Source organism: Aedes aegypti, chromosome 2 (genome assembly GCF_002204515.2).
Source record: "Aedes aegypti strain LVP_AGWG chromosome 2, AaegL5.0 Primary Assembly, whole genome shotgun sequence".
Lineage (NCBI taxonomy): Eukaryota > Metazoa > Arthropoda > Insecta > Diptera > Culicidae > Aedes > Aedes aegypti.
The window spans coordinates 209,342,867-209,365,456 of NC_035108.1; the positions used below are offsets into that span (position 1 = coordinate 209,342,867).

At 45.6% G+C, this 22,590-nt stretch overlaps 2 protein-coding genes across 2 annotated transcripts in view; one reads left to right on the plus strand and one right to left on the minus strand.

Annotated features, from left to right (window-relative positions):
• Nucleotides 1-10,672, plus strand: part of LOC5570728 (intraflagellar transport protein 20 homolog) — a 29,500-nt gene extending 18,828 nt beyond the window's left edge. Inside the window, exons 2-3 of the mRNA XM_001659270.2 lie at nt 10,321-10,475; nt 10,539-10,672. Of these exons, the coding sequence (XP_001659320.1) occupies nt 10,321-10,475; nt 10,539-10,655 (272 nt within the window). The 3' untranslated portion in view covers nt 10,656-10,672. The remainder of the gene's footprint in view (nt 1-10,320; nt 10,476-10,538) is intronic.
• A 59-nt stretch (nt 10,673-10,731) lies between these two features.
• The window catches only part of LOC5570727 (probable protein phosphatase CG10417), a 28,192-nt gene continuing 16,333 nt past the window's right edge, over nt 10,732-22,590 (minus strand). Inside the window, exons 2-6 of the mRNA XM_001659269.2 lie at nt 21,011-22,098; nt 20,762-20,952; nt 20,518-20,699; nt 20,253-20,450; nt 10,732-12,029 (exon numbers count right to left, since the gene is read on the minus strand). Coding sequence (XP_001659319.2) covers nt 11,721-12,029; nt 20,253-20,450; nt 20,518-20,699; nt 20,762-20,952; nt 21,011-22,098 — 1,968 coding nt within the window. The 3' untranslated portion in view covers nt 10,732-11,720. The remainder of the gene's footprint in view (nt 12,030-20,252; nt 20,451-20,517; nt 20,700-20,761; nt 20,953-21,010; nt 22,099-22,590) is intronic.

The window sequence follows — 22,590 nt, forward strand, 5'->3', positions numbered from 1 at the left end:
TCGTACCAAGCTTGGAAATCAACTTGCTCTCTGTACCGAAGCTCGTAGAGAAAGGCGCCGCAGTGACGTTCGACGAAGTAGGGTGCCGGATTCTCGTCGGTGGCCAATTGGCAGCGGCCGCGATCAAGACTAGTGGACTCTACAAGGTTAGAACCTCGAAAGAAGTTTTGATGGCTGCGAAAGATCACCACAACGTGGACTGCCAACACGTGTGGCATCGGCGCTTTGGGCATCGTGATCCCAACGCTCTCGGAGAAATGGTACAGAAGGACCTGGTGAATGGACTGAAGGTGTACGATTGCGGTGTGCGAGAGGGATGCGATTGCTGCCAGAAGGCCAAAATGAGTCGGAAACCATTTCCGAAATCGGTGGAGAGGAAATCTTCTGCCGTACTCGACCTCGTGCACACCGACGTTTGCGGCCCTGTTGAGAACGTGTCGGTGTCTGGATGCCGTTATTTTATGACCATCATCGACGACTACAGCAGATTCTGTGTCCTGTACCTGCTAAGAAAGAAGGAAGATGTTCCAGAGAAGATAATGGAGTACGTGGCCATGATGAAGACCCAGTTCGGCCGACCGCCGAAAATAGTCAGAAGCGACCAAGGAGGCGAATACACAGGAAGTGCGCTGAGGGCTTTCTACAAACGTGAAGGTATTCGAGCGCAGTTCACCGCAAGCTATTCCCCCCAACAAAATGGTGTTGCCGAGAGGAAGAATCGGTACTTGGTCGAGATGAGCCGGTGCATGTTGTTTGATGCCAATCTTCCAGAGTGCTACTGGGCTGAGGCGGTAAGTACTGCCGTTTATTTGCAGAACATTTTGCCATCGAAATCGATTCCAACAACCCCGTTCGAGCTCTGGCATGGAAGGAAGCCGGATGTGACGCACCTGAAAGTTTTCGGCAGTGCGGCGCACGTCCATGTCCCCAAGCAGAAGAGGAAGAAGTTAAGCCCTACATCGACGAAACTAACGTTTGTGGGGTACTCACCGGACCACAAAGCATATCGCTTCCTGGACCGGTCGACTCGACGAGTGATTATCAGCCGTGATGCGAATTTCGTTGAGGAGGAGCGCCTCGATCAAGCCGAGAATGTCAATCGGCATCATGAAGCGGAGAATGTTGTCGATTTCGAGTTAGGAATCAAGCCAACCGCTATTGAAGTAACGCCGGCGGTCAATTCAGAACCGTTGGATGCGTCGGACATGGATCTTCTGGACGATGAAAATTGCGATTATGACACTGCTGATGAATCAACGTTGAACGATGAAGCCGCTGCGACCCCTCGTAGATCGAATCGTCAATCGAAGGGTATACCACCAGTACGTTACCGTGAAACTATTGGCATGGTGTTGGATTCGATTGCTGAGCCACGCAGTTATGAAGAAGCTTTAGCAAGTCCTGAGAGCGAGTACTGGAAGACTGCGATGGATGAAGAATTCCGTTCTCTGACGGAAAATGACACATGGGAGATCACCACACTACCAGCTGGCCGCAAGAAAGTTGGTTGCAAGTGGGTCTTCAAGCGCAAGGAGGATGAATCCGGTGACGTCGTGCGATATAAAGCCAGATTAGTCGCCCAAGGATATTCGCAAAAATTCGGAACCGATTACGATGAGGTTTTCGCGCCGGTGGCTAAGCAAGTCACTATGCGTTCGCTGCTGACGGTGGCGGCTGAGCGAAATCTCGTTGTCAAGCATGTAGACATCAAGACTGCATACTTGTATGGTAAGTTGGATGAAGAAATCTTTATGAAGCAGCCCCCTGGTTACGAAACCGGCAATCCCGCCGGTGTGTGTCGTCTGAAGCGAAGTCTGTACGGGCTCAAACAAGCGGCACGAGTATGGAACAGAACGATCGACGATGTGTTCAAGCGAGCTGGATTTTTGCAGTCATCAGCCGATGTGTGCCTCTACGTTCGGACGAGGAATGGACAACAAGCGTTCATCCTGATCTACGTGGACGACATCTTGGTGGCCTGCTCTAGCGAAGTCGAATTCGTCGAGATAGTTGCCCATCTTCAAAAATGTTTCAAGCTGACGGTGTTGGGTGACGTCAAACATTTCGTTGGCCTCAAGGTGACCAAACATCAGAATGGGTACCTAATCAATCAGCAGGGCTATATCACCAAGCTTGCTGCACGGTTCGGCCAGACGGATGCGAAAGGGTCGAAAATCCCAATGGACCCTGGTTACCAGCAAAAGGAGGAGGATTCGGCTGTTCTTTCGAATAGCGACCAGTACCAAAGTCTGGTGGGTGGTTTGCTGTACATTGCAGTAAATTCACGGCCGGATATTTCGATCAGCGCATCGATTCTCGGACGATCCGTTAGCCAGCCCCGAGTTAGGGACTGGACAGAAGCGAAGAGAGTGTTGAGGTATCTCTACAGCACTCGAAATCACCAGTTACAGCTAGCAGCGAATGGTAAAGGCTTGGAAGTTTACTGCGACGCCGACTGGGCCGGTGACACCAAGGACCGGAAATCAACTTCTGGTTTTCTCATTTTTCTCGGTGGCGGAGTCGTGAGTTGGGCTTCCAGGAAGCAATCGTGCGTGGCTTTGTCATCCACTGAATCGGAGTTCATCGCTCTGGCTGAAGCGTGCCAAGAAATCCAATGGATACGCAAGCTTCTTAAGGATCTGGGGAAGAAAGTGGATCATCCGATCTGCATCCGTGAAGACAACCAAAGCTGCATCCGGCAGGTGGAGAACGAGAAAGTGGATCAACGATCGAAGCACGTCGACACAAAATATTGCTTCATCAAGGACCTGAAAAATAAGAACATTATCAGTTTGTCGTATTGTCCTACAGAAGACATGCTGGCAGACATGATGACCAAACCGTTGACGAGTGTGAAGCTGGGAAAATTAAGAATTGCAGCAGGAATTGTAGCTATCGATGTCGAGGAGGAGTGTTAGAGATTACGAATCGTAGCAACCATTGAATTATATTGAATGTAACGATTACTCGAATAAATTAGTCTTTAGTCAACCGTCAATCCGTTCAGTCGAACTTCTCCTGCCCTCCGAATACCCAATAGTTCCCGGTTTCCGTCGGAACGCCATTAGCCCGGTGCTAATTTCGGATAAGTGTGAAGTGAACTTTGGTGGAGCTTAGCCACCAGCTGTTCCGGACAGCCGCCATCTTGGTGAAATTGGTGAACAGTTTGTCCCAACTGGCGAAGAAAAATCGGTCGGCGTTGCGCCACCAAGTGTGTGCCCGTGGCACGGAAGAAGCTCGCCATTTTGGCAAAACGGAGTTGTGTGCGTGTGCTCGTAGCACTGAAGAAAGTGGAGGCCATCTTGGCGAACGAAAAATGTTGCCAGCTGCCTGCGTGTGTGTCCGTGACAACACGCGTCAGTGAAAAAGTGTGTGTGTGCCCGTGGCACTGAAGCAATCGTGGTAGTCATCCTGCGAACGAATCGGTTCAACCGGTTGAACCGAAGCCATTTTGACAGTTAAGCCTGTCATGTGTGAAAGTGGTTTGAAAACAAACAAAACAAAAGTGGCCATAGAAGAGGCAAAGAAAATAATTACGAATGAGTGATTCTGAGACGCCCCGTGGACCGTTCTCAAAATTCATCCCGAGAAGAAACATTCTGGACGCTTTATCGGGACCTTCAAGCAGTGTAGTGAAAACTATAGCGGAACAGAAAGCAGAAAAACAAGCCCAAGAAAGGAGTCGCATCATGGAGAGAAATTTGGAAGTGCTGGTCGATCGGCGAGACATGCTCGTCGATAAACTCATGCGGATGAATGATTCATTGGACGCTGAATCGGTCAGTATTCATTTGTTGAAGCTGTTTGAGGAGAATCTACGCCGAAATGCTGACGAGTTTGAAAAAGCGTATTGCGACATTTCTCTTCTGCTGCCAAAAGAGCAAAGAGCAGAGCATCGACAAGAGTACACCAACTTCGAGCAGCTCCACAACGAGGTTTATGTCAAGCTTCAAGGGAGGATCGCTCAGACGGAGTTGACGAACAAGCTGGCGGAACTGCCGAACGCATCAGCGGTCGCTGCGGCCCCAAACCCCGTTTACGTCCAAGCCGCAGCATCAGTTCCCCATCTGCAGGCTCCGTTTCCAACGTTTAATGGTGATCCACAGAACTGGTACAGTTTTAAGAATCTGTTCCAAAGCATCATGTCGCGGTATACACAGGAGACCCCTGCCATGAAAATATTACACCTACGAAACGCCCTCACCGGCGAAGCGAAGGATAAGATTGACCAGGACATTGTAAATAACAATGACTACGATGCTGCCTGGAGGATCTTGGAAGACGCATACGAGGACAAGCGATTAATTTTGGACACCCACATCGATGCCATCCTGGATTGCCCAAAAGTTGCAAAAGAGAATCGCGGCAAATCCATCACCAAGCTGGTCGAAATTTGTGCAAAACACATCGATGCATTGGCTGGACACGGCTATCCAGTTGAAGGTCTGGCCGAGCTGGTGTTGGTGAATATCGTGTACAAGAAGCTCGACAAAGAAACGCAGGAACAATGGGAGCTGAAAATTGGAGTCGGAGAGTTGCCCGATTTCGTTGAATTTATGGAATTCCTACGGGAGCGTGGTCGTGTTCTGCAGCGCACAAGCCGGTTCCAGCAGCATCCAATGCAGCAACCGTCAGCTCCCCCAAGTAAGCAACGTCAAGCAATTGGACAGAAGCCGCAACCCCCACTCAAGTCGTTCGTTCAAACCACAACGGAAGTTTGCACCTGCTGCAAAGAGGAGCACCCAATCTTCCGGTGCTCAACCTTCAAAAACATGACCTTGTCGGAGCGCAAGTCCGTTGTTACTAAAGGGAATTTATGCTTCAATTGTCTGAAAGCGAAACATCGAGTGAGTGAATGCCAATCGGAATCCCGATGCAAGGTGCAGGGTTGTGGTCGCAAACACCACAGTCTTCTGCATTCCAGCGATACCCGTGCTACCTCAGTTCCAGAACAAAGTGATGAAGTGAAACAAGCCCAGTCAACGATTCCAACCAGCAATCAAGCAACCGTTACTGAGCAGCAAAATGTTGCGGTGTCCCTTTGTGCTAACGTCGATAGGAGCAAGCGCCAAGTACTACTCTCAACGGCGGTAGTGATGCTAGTTGGACACGGCGATACCATCATCAGATGTCGTGCCTTGCTAGACTCAGGATCTGATAGCAACCTAATCACCGAGAAGCTAGCACGCAAATTGAAGCTGAAAATGGATCACGTGAATCTACCAGTTTGTGGTCTAAACGACATACAAACCCAAGTTGAGTATCAGTTGTTCACGAAGTTCATTTCCTGCATTAATTCTTTTGCCTCATCCATCCTAGATTTCCTGGTCGTAAAACGAATCACATCGAGCTTGCCCGTGATTGAAGTTGACACCCGATCCTGGCCCTTACCACCAGGGCTGAAGCTAGCTGACCCTCAGTTCCACACCCCTGGAGAGATTGACCTTATTATCGGGAACGAAATTTTCTTCGATCTGATTAAAGAAGGTCGCCATAAGATCGGCAACAACTCGCTTACGCTAACTGAGACGGAATTGGGATGGGTCGTTGGCGGATCGGTGCCGACCAGGAAAGCCAAACCATGCCCGCGTGTGTGCCAACTAAACCGTTATGAAGAAGAGCTGCACAAAACGATGTCGAAATTTTGGGAAATAGAATCCGTCCATCCGGAGTCCGAGCTGACAGCAGCTGAGGCTGCCGTTGAAGAACACTTCACTAAAACCCATACTCGTGATGACAAAGGGCGGTATGTCGTCCGACTTCCGTTCAACAACCAACAGGGTCAACTAGGCGACTCTTACAACAATGCCCGGAAGGGTTTGGACAAACTCATGATGGCGCTGTCCAAAAATCCATCGAAGCACGACGAATATTCCTCATTTTTGATGGAATACCTCACATTAGGACACATGAAGGAAGTCGAGCCCATCAACGACGGTGGCTACTATATTCCGCACCATGCAGTCTATAAGATGTCCAGCTCGACTACTAAAACAAGAGTAGTATTCGATGCATCAGCGAAGACCACGTCAGGTTTATCGTTGAATGACACGCTATCTGTTGGGCCCACTGTGCAAAACGACCTACTCTCAATCATATTGAAATTCTGTACACACCAAGTGGTGCTCACAGCAGATATCCCAAAAATGTACCGGCAGGTTAGACTGCACACGGAGGACTGCAAGTATCAACGGATCCTATGGCTGGATGACGACAGCAAGCTAAAAGTGTATGAGTTACAAACGGTAACGTACGGTGTTGCCAGCTCACCACACCACGCAACAAGGGCACTGGTACAATTGGCATCGGATGAAGGCAAGGATTTCCCACTGGCGTCGAAGGTGATCATCGAGGATAGTTACATTGACGACTTTTTAACTGGTGGTTCATCGACGGCTGAAGTTATTCAAATCTACACGGAGCTAACGCAGTTGCTACATCGAGGTGGATTCGGCGTACACAAGTTTTGTTCCAATAGCGCCGAAGTACTGCAAGCGATTCCAGTCGAGCTGCACGAGAAACAAGTTCACTTCGAAGATGCTGATATAAATAACTCCATCAAGACACTTGGACTAATATGGAACCCGATGGAGGATTATTTCGCCTTCCGTGTCCCCCGGCCGGTTGACATGAACTGGACCAAGCGAATTGTGTTATCGGAGATTTCCAAGCTCTTCGATCCTGCTGGATTTCTTGGCCCCATCGTCACAACATGCAAACTGGTTATGCAGGATGTTTGGCGTCAAGGTGTACCGTGGGACGAACTATTACCAGACGAGCTTTCGTACAGGTGGAGGCTCATCCGTGAACAGATGCCAGCAATCAACGAAATGAAAAAGCAGCGATGTTTAATCTCCAAAGATGCAGTGTCCATTCAACTCCATGGTTTTTCGGACGCATCGATGCGTGCCTACGGCGGCGTGCTGTACATCCGAAGTGTCGACAGGGACGGCACCATTAATGTGAATTTGGTTGCCAGCAAATCACGCGTTGCGCCTCTCAAAATGCAGACGATTCCCAAACTCGAAATGTGCGGCGCAAAATTGTTGGCAGAGCTCACCCAGAAAGTAGTATCATCGATGCAAGTTCCATTTGATGATGTGATCCTCCACTGTGACTCAAAAATTGTTTTATGCTGGCTCAAAAAATCTCCGTTGACACTGAAGCAGTTTGTGTCGAACCGCGTTGCTACAACGGTAGAGCTTACTCGAGGATACACGTGGCGGTATATTCCAACCGGCCACAACCCTGCTGATGTTATATCAAGGGGCGCGCTTCCGGAAAATCTCCTGCACAACGAACTGTGGTGGAGTGGTGCTCCTGAATTATGGGAATCCCAGCTTCCAGAAGATTTGTCGGAACCGTTCGATGAGTCAGAGCTTCCAGAGGTCAAGACGAACAAAGTACTGGCCGTTGTGAAATCAGAACCACCGATCAATCTGACTAGGTGCAGCAACTACCGAAGGATGCTGAGAGCGTGGGTGTACATCGAGCGTTTTATCAACCTGGTGGTGCATAAAGTTTCTTCAACATCGAATATTACCGCCGACGAAATGGTTCGTTCAGAGAAGAACATGCTATTGGTACTCCAGCGGGAGGTATTTGGCGATCTTTTGAAGCTGCTCAAGGAAGGGTCTACCAAGCGACACCCTCTATCCAATCTGGCTCCATTCGTGGGTGATGACGGCCTGATACGAGTTGGAGGCCGTTTGAAGTATTCCGTTATTCCCTACGAAGGTAAGCATCAGGTGTTACTGCCTGAACGACATCACATTACGACGATCCTGATACGAAAGCTGCACGAAGAGCATTTCCATGTTGGCCAAAACGGACTGCTGGCCATCGTCCGTGAGCGATATTGGCCGTTACGAGCAAAAGCGGTGATCAAACGAGTTACTTCGAAGTGTCAAGTCTGTGCGAAGCAAAATCCAAGGCCTGGTAGTCAGTTCATGGGGAACCTACCGGAATTGCGAGTCAATCCCTCACCGCCATTCTCCAAGGTGGGTATCGATTATGCTGGACCGTTTATGCTGAAAACAGGAGGAAGAGGTTCAAGATTAGCAAAAGCGTACGTGGTCGTTTTTGTGTGTATGGCGGTAAAGGCAATCCATTTCGAATTAGTGTCTAACCTTTCGACGGACAACTTTATCGCCGCTTTGCAACGATTTTCAAGCCGTCGTGGACTGCCAACTGACATCCATTCTGATAATGGCACTTGCTTCGTGGGTGCCAATCATGAGCTCGCTGCATTGAGAGATTTATTCAACGATCAACAACACCAACGCAAGCTGGATGAATTCTGCAGTCTCAAGGGAATCAGATGGCATTTCATTCCCCCGAGGAGCCCTCACTTCGGGGGCATTTGGGAAGCAGGAGTGAAGTCCATGAAACACCATATGAAGCGAGTCGTAGGCGAAACCAAACTCACGTACGAGGAGATGATCACATTCCTGGCGCAGACGGAGGCCATCCTTAACTCACGGCCTTTGTGTCCGATGTCCGAAGACCCCAACGATATGGCTGTGCTTACACCATCGCATTTTTTGATTAACCGGTCCGCTGTTGCTTTTCCGGAGCCATCGTATGAAGATGAGAAGGTAGGACGTCTCAGCAGATGGCAGCATGTGCAAGCCATGCAACAGCACTTGTGGAGTAGATGGTCCCGGGAATATCTCCACCATCTACAGAGTCGTCAGAAGTGGCACGATGGAGTGAAGGAGTTCAAGGTAGGTTCGTTGGTCCTGCTGATCGACGAGAATCTGCCCCCACAGCAGTGGCGACGAGGTCGAATAATCGCTACACACCCCGGCGATGATGGTGCTGTCAGAGTGGTGACAGTAAAGACGTCGAGCAACAGTTTCAAGCGAGCAATCACCAAGGTTGCTTTGTTACCTTCTGTTGAGCCTGAAGCCTCAACGGGGGGAGAGTGTTTGGGCGCACTGCGCAAATAATTTGTAACCGTTTCACTATCTCAATATCATTGGCCCATCAGGCAACACTGTAGAGGAGAAAAATCAGAATAAATCGAAACTTTGTGAACCGAAGACGCGCGTGTTTGATTCTCCCGTCCAGAACCATCCAATTTCTGCCGAATTGTGTTTTTTCTGAGCTATCGACGAACAGAAAGAAATGCGCAATATTATTTTAATTTCAATCCTAACTGCATGACCCGTAGGCTCTATGCGTATGATTGTTCATTATTTTAGCTAAATATACCAGTTATTCCTGTACATCAGAAGAAAAGAAAAACGGTTAAGAATATCTTGCAGCGTAAAGTTTAAGTGATCAAATATTAATCCTTTCTTCGAACCTAATTTCATTATACATTGGGTTATGCTATGCTTCGCGTGTGATACGAACAATTAGATTTATCAATATAATGCATTAGCATCCAAACAAATACCCTAGAAAATTTTCTTATTGCCCGACAAACATTTCAAAACAATTACGAACTGCAAAAATTCAACGGTAACTTTACTCAACAAAGCTTTCATTCGATCACCCTTAAAATACACAGTCATCAGTAGACCATGCACTATAATATCCTCCTAATATAACACAGAGCTAAAAATCCTCTCTTGCTTTACCCAATCTGAACAAGAAAACATTTTCAAATACTTCCCATAATTTGTACACGGCAAAACAGATTCCACTTTCTACGTAATGTAACCTAGTATGAACAGCTGCCCAACTCTCCAGACCTGCGCCCTCCAAGATCCAAGGTGCTGCTGCCTTACGTTCAAAACTTCTTTCCTCAAAGTCTGTCTATCAATTCCGAACTCTATTGCATACTACCATACCAATCAGACCCTATTCCTGACAAGACACAGAGTCATAACCCCAATGTGATGGATTTACCCAGTAAATCCACAACCTTGTCCTAACCCCTCTTACGTTTCGCTATCCTCGAAAGTCACCCATATTGATGCTTGGCAAAAAATATCAGTATTCAATCCACAAATCCCGAATTACACCACATTACGTTGGTCCGTTTAGCGTCGCCGGTGGATACCTGTTCTGACATTCGTTTCTTTTAAACTCCATTTCAACCATGTCCCTCCACTTTATCAATACGAATGTTGACGAATCACGATAATCTGAAGATCGTGACCAGAACGGAGGTAGGATAAATCACTAGGGACCAACTACCACCTACTTCGAGCAAAATAGACCGATATGCCGATAAACAAATTCAAAAATATAATTATCACGGTCGATACCTTTGTATGTAAAACTGTATTTTATAATATTGCTACCGATCATACAATGCATTTTTTTCATCAACTTTCATTTATTAATGTCTAAAATATGTTCCCATAGGGCTGTCGGAGTTTCGTCGGATAATAGAACAGTTCACCAGCATTGTGGAAAGTTTCGCAACCGAGGTAGACCACGAGAAAATGCGAGCAATAGGAATCCAAAACTTGCTGAAAACATTTTCCAAGCAAAGGGAATCGGAGCAGCAACAAATTCAGGTTCCACGGAGGGGAAAATTGATGACATATTTCTATTGACTTTTCATATCGTTTGCTTTACAGAGTGAAATTATCGAGAAAATGGTCGAGCTGGACAAGCTGAAAATCGAATACCAATATCTGCAGAGAATCGAATCCGAGCAACAGGAAATTATTGATAATTTCTATCAGAATCAATAAAAATGTAACAATTAGAAGGAGTTATGCTTTTTGTCGGAATGTGATACATCACTGACTTTGGTTAAAGACCGATAAGTTCAAACGAAAGACACTTTATTGCCCTTTCTTTTGTAACTACAAACTACAAACTGTGTGTGTGTGTGGCATGTTCAATGTTGAAGGTAGTATGTATGAAGGGCCAAAAGGATGCTATATTGTTTTAGACATTATTTCCGTCAATTGTGACCGAGTTTGAGCCACTGACTGTTGCTTGTTTGCATGCCATACAAAATAGGTTATCATCATCAATCGTATGTGCTTGGTAAGCTTTGAGAGTTATATTTACACTAGATGGAAAGCTTTGTTCATGGCTCAATTTTGCAGGTAAGTTTCAATTCAGACACATATCTCTTGGCCAGGCGCTGTACCAAGAACGGATCAATATCCGGATTACGTTGGGCGAGTTGCATAAAATTTTATTCAGCACGATAGTAACGTATTTTTTCCGTTAAGAATAGTCTGTACGATCTACAATATTTGATAAACCCAATTTGTACCGCTGTTCAATAATGCGGAACAATTTCAATAAAATCAACAGTTTTGAGGTACTACGTGGGAATTTGAGAACTATGTCGGACAAATTGCTAGAATGCTTCATAGACCGCTTCACGATGGCATTTCTAGGTTGGACATGTTAGCAACGACTACTTTTAAATACTGAACATACGTAATAGTGTCATTAAATGTGAATCTGTTTGGCTACCACTATTACTCATCTTAGATTCATCTTTTGCCTTACAGATTATGGGTGTTGTTTAAAGTAGGTCAATTATTAAAAACTGGCTCCTAATGAGCGAGAGTGCGAGTAGGACAGGAAATGGTGTGATTCCTATACATGAATTGGTTTATCATCAACGGTTGAGTTGGATTTCTTGGTTTTGTAGCATTTACCAGTTGGTAGCTAACGGAGGCTGCCTTCAGAGTACCTTTCAAAAGTAGTTGAATGTACTTACTGCGATCTCGAGAGTATGGTAGATAGGTGTGCATATAAGGGTTTTGTTAGGGCTTGAGAAATTATCAACGGATTCACGTTGATGAGGACGCGATGTTGTCATCGGTGTCCATAGCGGCCGAACTGGATTCAATCGATGCCACGGCAGCAGCGGCCTCTTTCTCTTCATTGTTGCTTGTCGTTTCGCAGTTGCTTCCGTTGCTGCCTGCTGTCGCCGCATCGGTCTTGACCTTCTTGCAGTCGGTTTCTGGTTCTGGTGTGCAAGCTCGCTTCCTCGATGCTGCGCCGGTGAAGTTTGGCTTGAACTGAACGATGATTGCGGTCATGTTGTCGCAACCGGTACCATCTCCTTTGGTGTGTGGTGCCAGGCAATAATCAAACATCTGTAAAGTAAGGATAGGGCAATGATTTTTGTACTGGATTCATATCGATAAACCATTGCGCGATAGTGTTTTGTGAAATGACACCAGGCATTTTACTTTTGCTGCAAAATTGAGTTCTGATTGATTCAATTATTGTAAACTTTTAAGAGATGGTGAAGCATTGGATTAATTTTTGAGCAGCAATTTGAAGAACAAATCAAACCAAGAAACTTAAATCTCTGGTTTATTGGTACGTATTACATTATTACAATTAAACCGCGTATACAATTCCACGAAATACTACTCGATTTTGTAATTGACGTGAAACGTTTGAAGACAGTTCAATTGCATCGTGTGCTTAATATCTAAGAGTTTCTTATATAAGGTACCGTGGGGCAAATGGGTAATGGATTTCGCATAGTTGGGATTCTTCAAATTTTAGAGACTTTAAATAAAAACAAATCAGGTCGTGTATATTTCTTAGCTTGACTCCCACCAAATATAAGCAGTATGCTGAAATTGATTTTAATGTAAAATTGAAGAAAAAAGTACAAAGAAAGTTATTGAAAAACGTCTCCTTACTTTTCATTTGCCCCACAGGTGGGGCAAGTGAAAAGTTTATCGTTGTAGGGTACCGATGGCCGCCCCGCAATGATCTAGAGCGGCTTAAACAACCGGATGTCGCAACTGCGTACTTACAGCACCTCGAGGCTGCATTGCCGGAAAAGGGTGAGCTGGATGAAGCCCCTTTTGAGGACTGCTGGAGAACAGTGAAAGCAGTCATCAACGATGCAGCTGAGAGCAACGTCGGGTACGTGGGACGGAGTCGATGGAACGATTGGTTCCGAGGAATGGAGGCAGATCCTATAGTAGAAGAATGCAGCGCGGGCGATCATGCTGCAACGAGGAACCCGGCAGAACGTGGAACGTTATAGACAGAAATAGCAACAACAAACCCGCCTCTTTCGGGAGAAACAACGCCGCCTAGAAGAGACGGAGTGCGAGGAGTTGGAACAGCTGTGCCGGTCTCAAGAAACACGTAAGTTCTATCAGAAGCTCAACGCATCCTGCAACGGCTTCGTGCAGCAAGCCGAAATGTGCAGGGATAAGGATGGGAGCATTTTGACGGACGAGCGTGAGATGATCGAAAGGTGGAAGCAACATTTCAACGAACACCTGAATGGCGCTGAGAGCACAGACAATTAAGGACGGGACAACGGAGGAAATGCCTTCATCAGTACTGCCGGCGATGGAAACCAACCAGCCCCCACTATGAGGGACGTAAAGGATGCCATTCACCAGCTCAAGAACAATGAAGCTGCTGGTAGGATGATATCGGAGTTGAACTCATAAAGATGGACCCGGAGAGGCTGGCCATTTATCTGCACCGGCTGATAGGCACAATCTGGGAAACAGAACAGCTACCGGAGGAGTGGAGTGAAGGGGTAATTTGCCCTATCTACAAGAAAAGCGACAAGTTAGATTGTGACAACTTTCGAGCGATGACCATTTTAAATGTGGCCTATAAAGTATTATCCCAGATCATCTTCCGTCGCCTGTCACCTGTAGTAAACGGGTTCGTGGGAAGTTATCAAGCCGGCTTCATTGACGGCCGATCGACAACGGACCAGATCTTTACTGTACCACAAACCTTCCAAAACTATCGTGAATATCAGGTCCTTTTCATCGATTTCAAAATGGCATACGATAGTATCGACCGCGTAGAGCTATGGAAAATCATGAACGAGAACAGCTTTCCCGGGAACCTCACGAGACTGATAAGAGCAACGATGGAAAGTGTGCAAAATTATGTGAAGGTTTCAGGCGAACACTTCAGTTCGTTTGGATCCCGCCGGGGACTACAAAAAGGTGATGGACTCTCCAGCCTGTTGTTCAATATTGCTCTAGAAGGCGCTATGATGAGATTCGGGCTTAACAGCCGGGGTACGATTTTTACAAGATCCAGTCAATTTGTTTGCTTTGCGGATGATATGGACATTGTCGGCCGAATATTTGAAAAGGTGGCAGACCTGTACACACACCTGAAACGCGAGGCAGCAAAAGTTGGACTGGTGGAGAAAGGGACCAAGACAAGGTACATGTAAGCTGGTGGAGCCGAGCGCGACAGGGCTCGCCTAGGTAGGAGTTTTACGATAGACGGGGATACGTTCGAAGTGGTCGACGAGTCTACCTTGGATTGTTGCTGACGACTGACAATAACGTTAGCCGTGAAATACGGAAGCGCATCATCAGTGGAATTCGGGCCTACTATGGCTCCCACAAGAAGCTGCGGTCAAAAAAGATTCACACTCGCACCAAATGTACCATGTACAAAACGCTCATAAGGCAGGTAGTCCTCTACGAGCATGAAACGTGGACGATGCTCGAGGAGGACTTGCACGCACTTGGAGTCTCTTTGGTGGTGTGCAGGAAAACGGTGTTTGGCCGCGAAGAATAAACCACGAGCTCGCCCTACTCTACGGTGAACCCAGTGTGGCAACACTGCCACCCAACGACAACCGCAGCTTACCTAGAGAGAAAGAGTAGCAAGTGAGAAGCTTTCGCGAGTATCGCATCGAATTCTGTTTGAATAAAAGACAAGTAGTTTGTAAAGTAAACGTCGCGTATATTTTATTCGTTATCCGTTCCGTAGAACCGCAATCCGTCCGCTCCGTGACAAATCTTCCCACAATTGGTGACCTCCGACGGTTGTTTCCGAAAAAAATCGAAACGATTACGACGCGAAAAGAAAACAAGATGGCGACTCCCGCTGCAAATCCAGAGCCAGCCGCTACAGCTGCCGTTGCAGTGAAATTACCCGACTTCTGGAAATCGGATCCTACTATGTGGTTCGGACAAGCCGAGGCGCAATTCGCATTGGCTGGCGTAACACAAGACGTGACAAAATTCCACCATATCGTCGCCAAGATTGATCAATCGGTGATCTGTCATGTCGCGGATCTTGTCAAGGAACCACCCGCCGATGGTAAATACAACGCCATCAAAACACGATTGATTTCACGATTCGAGCTCAGTCCGCAATCAAAATTGGAAAAACTACTAGGAGCCTGCGACCTGGGTGATTTGCGGCCCACCCACCTGCTGGCCAAGATGCAGGAATTGTCTTCTGGACTGAACGTGGACGATGCATTCCTGAAAATGCTTTTTCTCCAAAGGCTTCCGGCAAACATCCGGACAGTTTTGAGCATCAACGAAAGCAGTCTCGCTAATATCGCTGAAATGGGGGACAAGATGATTGACCTCGTTCCACACGTCGCCGAAGTTAAAGTGATCCCGGCATCAGCACATGCAGAGCTGTACTCTCAGGAAGACCTCGCTGGACAAATTGCTGCACTAACTGCAGAAATACGCCGCCTAAAATCTGGCCCGGAAAGATCCCGTTCCCGTTCAGCATCTCGTCGCCGAAGTGAAAACACAACTGACATCTGCTGGTATCATCGTAAGTACGGTGGCCAAGCTGAACGCTGCCGTAGCCCCTGTAAGTATCAACAGCCAAAAAACTAGTATGCCGCCCACCAGAAACGTGTGAAGTGGGCGCAGGACAACAAAGCCGTCGGCTGGTTATATACGATAGGACGTCAAATGTGCGGTTTTTGGTGGATACTGGATCCGACGTGTCAATAATACCAGCATCAAGGAAGGATAAATTAAACGGACCGTCACCTTTTCAACTACATGCTGCGAACGGATCGAAAATTTGCACCTACGGAAGTCGTTTCATCACTACGGACCTCGGTTTACGTCGCAGATTTTCTTGGAATTTTCTTCTTGCGGATGTCACTACAGCGATCATAGGCGCCGATTTTCTGGCAAATTTTGGTGTCCTCATTGACCTCGCAAACCGCCAACTGATTGATGGGCGTACGAAGCTACATTCTGTCGGTGGGTTTATAAATGCAAAATTGCATAGCGTAACTACTGTTGATCAGTGTCATCCGTTCCATGATCTTCTTGCGGAATTTCGAGAAATCACGATGCCTCCAACAATGCGAACAGCAGTACATCATGAGGTAACCCACCATATCCAAACAAAAGGTCCGCCTACCGCATGCAAGTCACGTCGAATGGCACCCGACAAGCTGAAGGCTGCAAGGAAGGAGTTCGAAACTATGATGGAGCTCGGAATTTGTCGACCATCCAAAAGCAGTTGGGCAAGTCCGTTGCATTGTGTCCCGAAGAAAAACGGTGAGTGGCGCTTTGTGGGGGATTACCGTACCGTCAAACGGGGTGACTTGCAACACTTTTCAACTTCAATAAACCAAAACCATGGTCTAAACGTCATTTAAAAATCTAAATTCCTCGTAGAAGTTTGAATGGCCGGCCCGCCCACAGAATGGCATGACAGAAGATTGAATCGAATTATTTTATCATATCAAAAGTCATCAAAAAGGTGAAATTTTTTTAATGTCCTTGTGCGGGGTGACTTGCTACACTCAATGCTAATTTAGTTTTTGCCAACAAAATGTTGATATTTTTTTTATTAATCACACTTGTTAAGTATTGTTATTTATGTGTTTAAAGCTTTCAAACCAGTACAAGAGCATTTTGAATACCTTTTAATAAGAAAATAATTGAGCTATTTTTGTATGGGAAAAAGAGGCGTTAAATCATCAAGGTCCAATATCATAACTGAATAATATTTTTAACGAGTGTTTGTATTTCATTAATGAATTATTATTCTTATAATTATAAAGTAGACCTAACCCAAAAGTTTTAAACTTTTATAAAACTCTAAATTGGTTAGAAATAAAGTGTTGCAAGTCACCCCGCATAGGTACATTTATATGAAAATAATTTTTATTAAAAAGTTATTGTTACAATTTCGTAAAATAAAATTTGTCATATTATCACTTATTAGTTATAGAAACACCATGTAGAGTATTACTTTTGTAAATTATATCTATCTCATGTTTTCAGGTCACGATTTTGAATCTCTATCAAGTATCAGTTTTCAAGACATTTAAAAGAATTATGTTTAATGTATAAACATATTTATAATAACAGCTTTAATCGTGGCCGTTACTTGAATTGTGAGTCACACGTATGAAGCACCGATTTGAAACAAATTTTCTTTTGAAATTTGGGTTTTATAGTGAAATTTAGCTGTAAATTACAATGTGTTGCAAGTCACCCCGCCGTTGCAAGTCACCCCGTCTGACGGTAGTCTTAATCGGGTTACAATTCCAGACCGTTATCCCGTCCCACACATCCACGATCTTCTGAACAACTTCCTGGGAAAGCGCATATTCACAACATTGGATATGGTTCGAGCGTATCATCACGTCCCAGTCGAAGACTCGGATATAGAAAAAACTGCGGTAATCACGCCTTTCGGGCTGTACGAGTTCACGAGGATGCAGTTTGGGTTATGTAACGCTAGCCAAACGTTTCAACGTTTTATGAATCGCATTTTCGGAGATCTTGATTTTGTTGTTGTATTTGTCGACGACATATGCATTGCATCTGCATCGGAGGAAGAGCATCGGGAACATATACGTACAGTATTCGAGCGCCTCCAGCAAAACGGACTGGTTTTGAATTTGACTAAGTGCAAATTTGCCCAAACCGAGGTAGACTTCCTCGGTTATCGTGTTTGTAGCGATGGAATTAAACCTGATCCCGAACGCGTCCGTGCCGTACTTCAGTATAAGCAACCTGAAACCGTTAAGGAGCTTCGGCGCTTCTTGGCTCTGGTAAACGGTTATAAACGTTTCATATCCCGAGCAGCAGCAATTCAAAAACCCTTACAGGAGATGATTCCTGGTAATCGCAGGAACGATATGCGTAAATTATGTTGGAGCTCTGCGACTGAACGAGCTTTTCTGGAGTGCAAAAACAGCCTGGCAAATACAGCTTTACTGCAGTATCCAGATGCGTCAAAAACGCTGGGCTTAATGGTCGACGCCTCGGATGTTGCAGCAGGAGCGGTTCTACAGCAGCTCGTGAATGGTGTTTGGAAACCTCTGGGATTCTTTTCTCAAAAATTTCACCCTCGCAAAAGAAGTACTCCGTGTTTGGCCGTGAACTAACAGCGATGAAGCTTGCCGTTAAGTATTTCCGGTATCTCGTAGAAGGTAGAAACTTCGTTATCTACACAGATCATCGCCCGCTAACGTATGCTCTAAATTCCAACTCAAATCACCTACCGCACGAAGAACGTTACCTGGAATACATATCAAGTTTTACAAAAGACATTCGGCACATCAGTGGTAAAAACAATTCTGCAGCGGATGCACTATCTAGGGTAGATGCAGTTGTTGTTCCATCCGGAATAAACTTTGCGTCAATTGCTGCTTCACAAAAAGACGACGATGAACTAAACCGATTTCTAAATGAAAAGAAAACATCTTTAAATCTTGAGTTGAAACAGACTGATCATTTGGATCAACCTGTCTACTGCGATGTGACAAACTATCGAGTTAGACCATTCGTGACAAAGCAACATAGGCAGCACGTTATGAAAACGCTTCACAGTCTGTCGCATCCGGGTGTTCGTGCTACGAGGAAGTTGGTATCAGCGAGATTTGTTTGGCCATCTATCAATCGAGATGTAGGTCTCTTCGTCAAATCGTGCACCGAATGCCAACGATCAAAAATTCAGCGGCATACTGTGACCCCATTGAAGGATTTTAATCTGCCCAACGGCCGCTTCAAGCACGTGCACATCGACCTAGTTGGTCCACTGCCAACTTCAGGAGGAAACAAATACCTTTTGACAATGGTGGATCGGTACAGTCGCTGGCCAGAAGCAGTTCCTCTACCAGACATGCTTGCTGAGACTGTCGCGAAAGCGTTCTGCAGTGTTTGGATTTCCCGTTTCGGTGTACCGGAGATCATTAGCACCGATCAAGGTAGGCAATTCGAATCTGAGTTGTTCTTAGAAATGACTCGACTTCTAGGAACACATCGCGTTCGAACAACAGCCTATCACCCTCAGTCGAACGGGTTAGTCGAAAGGTTCCATAGAACTCTCAAATCAGCCGTAATGTGCGTAGATCCTAAACACTGGTGTGATCGATTGCCGTTAATCCTCCTGGGTTTGCGTTCAGCCGTACGAGAAGATATCAACTGTTCGGTAGCAGAGATGATTTATGGACAACAGCTTCGTATACCGGGAGAATTCTACGATTTCTCTTCTAAGGACATCGATCGGACGGAATTTGTAAAATCGTTACGAAATATGATGCAGCAAGTTGGTCCTATCAGCAACAGTAATCATGCTAAACGTCACGTTTTCATACCCGACGATTTGAAGACTTGCAAGCACGTATTTGTTCGAGTCGACACAGTCAAGCGTCCACTACAGCATCCATATGAAGTCCTTGAGCGGAGCGACAAATCGGTCCTGGTGTTCATGAAGGGGAAGAAACAAAGAATCTCGTTGGATCGCATCAAACCAGCATACATTTACAACTGTGGATTGGAAAACGACGAGGAATCCAACAAAACCAAAGTTACGCCATCGGGTCATAGGGTCCGATTTCTGGCGTAACTGGAAGGGGACTCTGTGGCAACACTGCCACCCAACGACAACCGCAGCTTACCTAGAGAGAAAGAGTAGCAAGTGAGAAGCTTTCGCGAGTATCGCATCGAATTCTGTTTGAATAAAAGACAAGTAGTTTGTAAAGTAAACGTCGCGTATATTTTATTCGTTATCCGTTCCGTAGAACCGCAATCCGTCCGCTCCGTGACAAATCTTCCCACACCAGTATCCAGAAGGTACAGATTGGATATTGGAGATCTCACTGAACTTTTCTAAACAATCTAAGTAACAATGAGCGATATTCTTTTCTCCCGCTCTCTTCTGATTATGACAATGCAATACTGGGGCTTTTGGAAATATTTTCACTATAGATCGCAAGACAATGTCATTGGCTAACGATGCGTACAAAAAGCGAGATTTATTTCATTGCCCTAAAAAATGCGAGAGAGGCAACGTCCGGATTCATGTTTAGCTGATAATTGAATAAAACAGGGTTTACCTTACAAAAAGTCCTTAGAGGTGCCGTGATCGAATCTGAAACTCGTTCGGTTCTCAGGCGTAAGCGAAACTTTACGAATGCATGAATGGTTCGTTGTAGTTTTGTACTTCAAGAACTTCCTGATAATTTTCTTCTTTCGCCCAACATTACATTCCAATTGAGAAAAGCACGCAGATTTTTCCAAGCTGTCTGAAATTCCAGTTTGGCTCGACATGCCATGATATCATGATGATCAACTTACCTCTTCGCAGATGTCTGTCAGTTTTTTGGTGGGATCTGCAATGCGTTCCTGCACAAATTCCACCACGTCATCGCTGGTCATGAAATTCCAGATTCCGTCGCATGCCAACACCATAAACTCATCTTCTGGTTCGATTGTAATCTTTTTGATATCAGGAAGAGCGGAAATCATTTGTTCTTCCGGTCGTACCTTTTTGTTCTGTATGAGGAAAGAAGATATTCAAATATTAGGCTTGGATCATTTATCTATTAGCATTTAGTCATACCATTTTGTAGCCATGGTCACCGATAGCCCGGGACAAATTGAGTCCGCCATTAACACGGCCATCCAGTGTTACACGACCACCAGCCTTTTGTATCCTCTCAAACTCGACTTGATCCTCCGGTTTGTGATCGATGCTCATCTCCAATGCCTTTCCATTGCGGCAAACGACACAGCGTGAATCACCTATGAATGAGGTCATGCATCGTTATATCATTTCAAAAATAGAGATAAAACCATCTACTTACCGGCATTGGCTACGAAAAGCTCCTTATCGTGAAGCAAGGCAACGACTGCCGTGCAGCCGCTGTCTTTACCAGGCTCATCTGTGATGTTGTTCATAAACGCTTCATCCTCTTCATTCATGTAATCCTCCTCTTCTTCGTCGTACTCGCCTTCGCCCTCCTCATCATCTTCTTCTTCTTCGCTTTCTTCCTCGCTGAAATTGATTTTGCCATAAGTATTCAATCATTGTTCTTTCACATCAAGCAACTTACCCATAAGGATCTTCTTCCCCATCCTCTGTGCTGGAGTTTTCATTAGAATCCTGAACCGGAGGAAACTCTTCATCCGTTTCCGAATCGTCGTCATCGGAATCATCGTTGACAACATTGGCCGCTCCGTTCTTGGCCTTTCGTTTCTTTGATCCAGCTGCTGCTGCAGGAGCAGAGGAAGATGAGCCAGCTGAAGAGCTATCAACGTTTGTGCCGCTCTTGCTGCTCGATGACGATCCGGCCAGTTGCGGCATGCTCTTGCTGCTTCCACCAGCTGCCGTATTGCTAGATACTTCTCCGTTTTCTTGCGCCGAAACAGAGGATGAAACTGCTGATTTACTGGCTAATTCTCCTACTTCGCCATTAACAGTTGGTGCAGCGGAAGAACTATCCGGAGCGCATTCCTCTTTATTTGCTTTCTTGGCAATGACTCCGTCAGTGTCACTGATTTCGTCACTTTGTTCGGCTTTCTTATCAGCCGTTGAAGATTCTGGCTTTTGAGAAGCCTCTTCCGATTTATTGCTGGAACTACTCACAGTTGAATCAGCGGCATCAGCTCCAGCTGGCTTCTTGCTTTTGGAAGCATCTGCTTCGGCTGATGACGCTGTGCTGCTCGAGCTAGGACCTGGCTCATCTCCATCCGTAAGACCCTTCCGTTTTCCCTTCAAATACGGAGATAAGGGCTTTGAACAGTTTCCTTCTTTGACCTTGGCGAGAGCAGGATTCTTTTTATCCTTCTTGTACATCTGCAAGACCTCGTTCAATGGCATGCATGCCTCCTTGCACAGATCATCTACGTTATCATCTTCTTCCTCTTCGTCGTCTTCCTCTATTGCTTCCTCGCCGTTGGTTTTGTCGGAGAGCTTTTTCAACTCTTCGATGACCTTCTCATCCAACAAAGTGGCATCGAATCCAAGAAAGGCGTCCTTCAGGGCCTGTTCGAAATCCTTAGACTTGTATGATTGCAACTGCTTCAGGAATTTCGGTAGATGCAGACTGCAGTATTGAGCTACCTCCGCCCCTCCATGCCCGTCGTAAACGGCGAAAAATGACGTTTTATCATCGTAGTTCAAGATGCAGTTATGGGCGTCCTGTTGAATAAATGTAAGCCAGTCAAATAGTGATTCAAATTGCTTTTAGAAATTTAACACAATTTAAGACAATTTTGTATTGAAGACTTAGGTGTCTAAGCTGTAAAACGCTTATGAGACCGGTGCGCCTATATAAACAAGACCATTCTTGAGGAGGACCTGCAAGTACTTGGCATATTCGACAATGCATAAAGCCGGTTCTTACTCTTGACAATTTTGATTCACTTCGACAGGAGGGTTTTTATAAAGCTACTCACACAATCACCACCAGAATAAAGTGAACACTTGCTTGTTATCACGCAGTTTGGCGTACACTGATAGGCAAAATAAAGTGCCCACCTTACCAGTTTTCGAATTTTTCTCATTTATTTGGTTCAATTTAAAGTTAACACACTTAACCCTCTAATACCCAAATTTTTATTTTCGATCTAAATATCATTTTTCGTTATCTAAAATCGTTCTAAACACGTTTTGGGCAATGATTTATTTTTA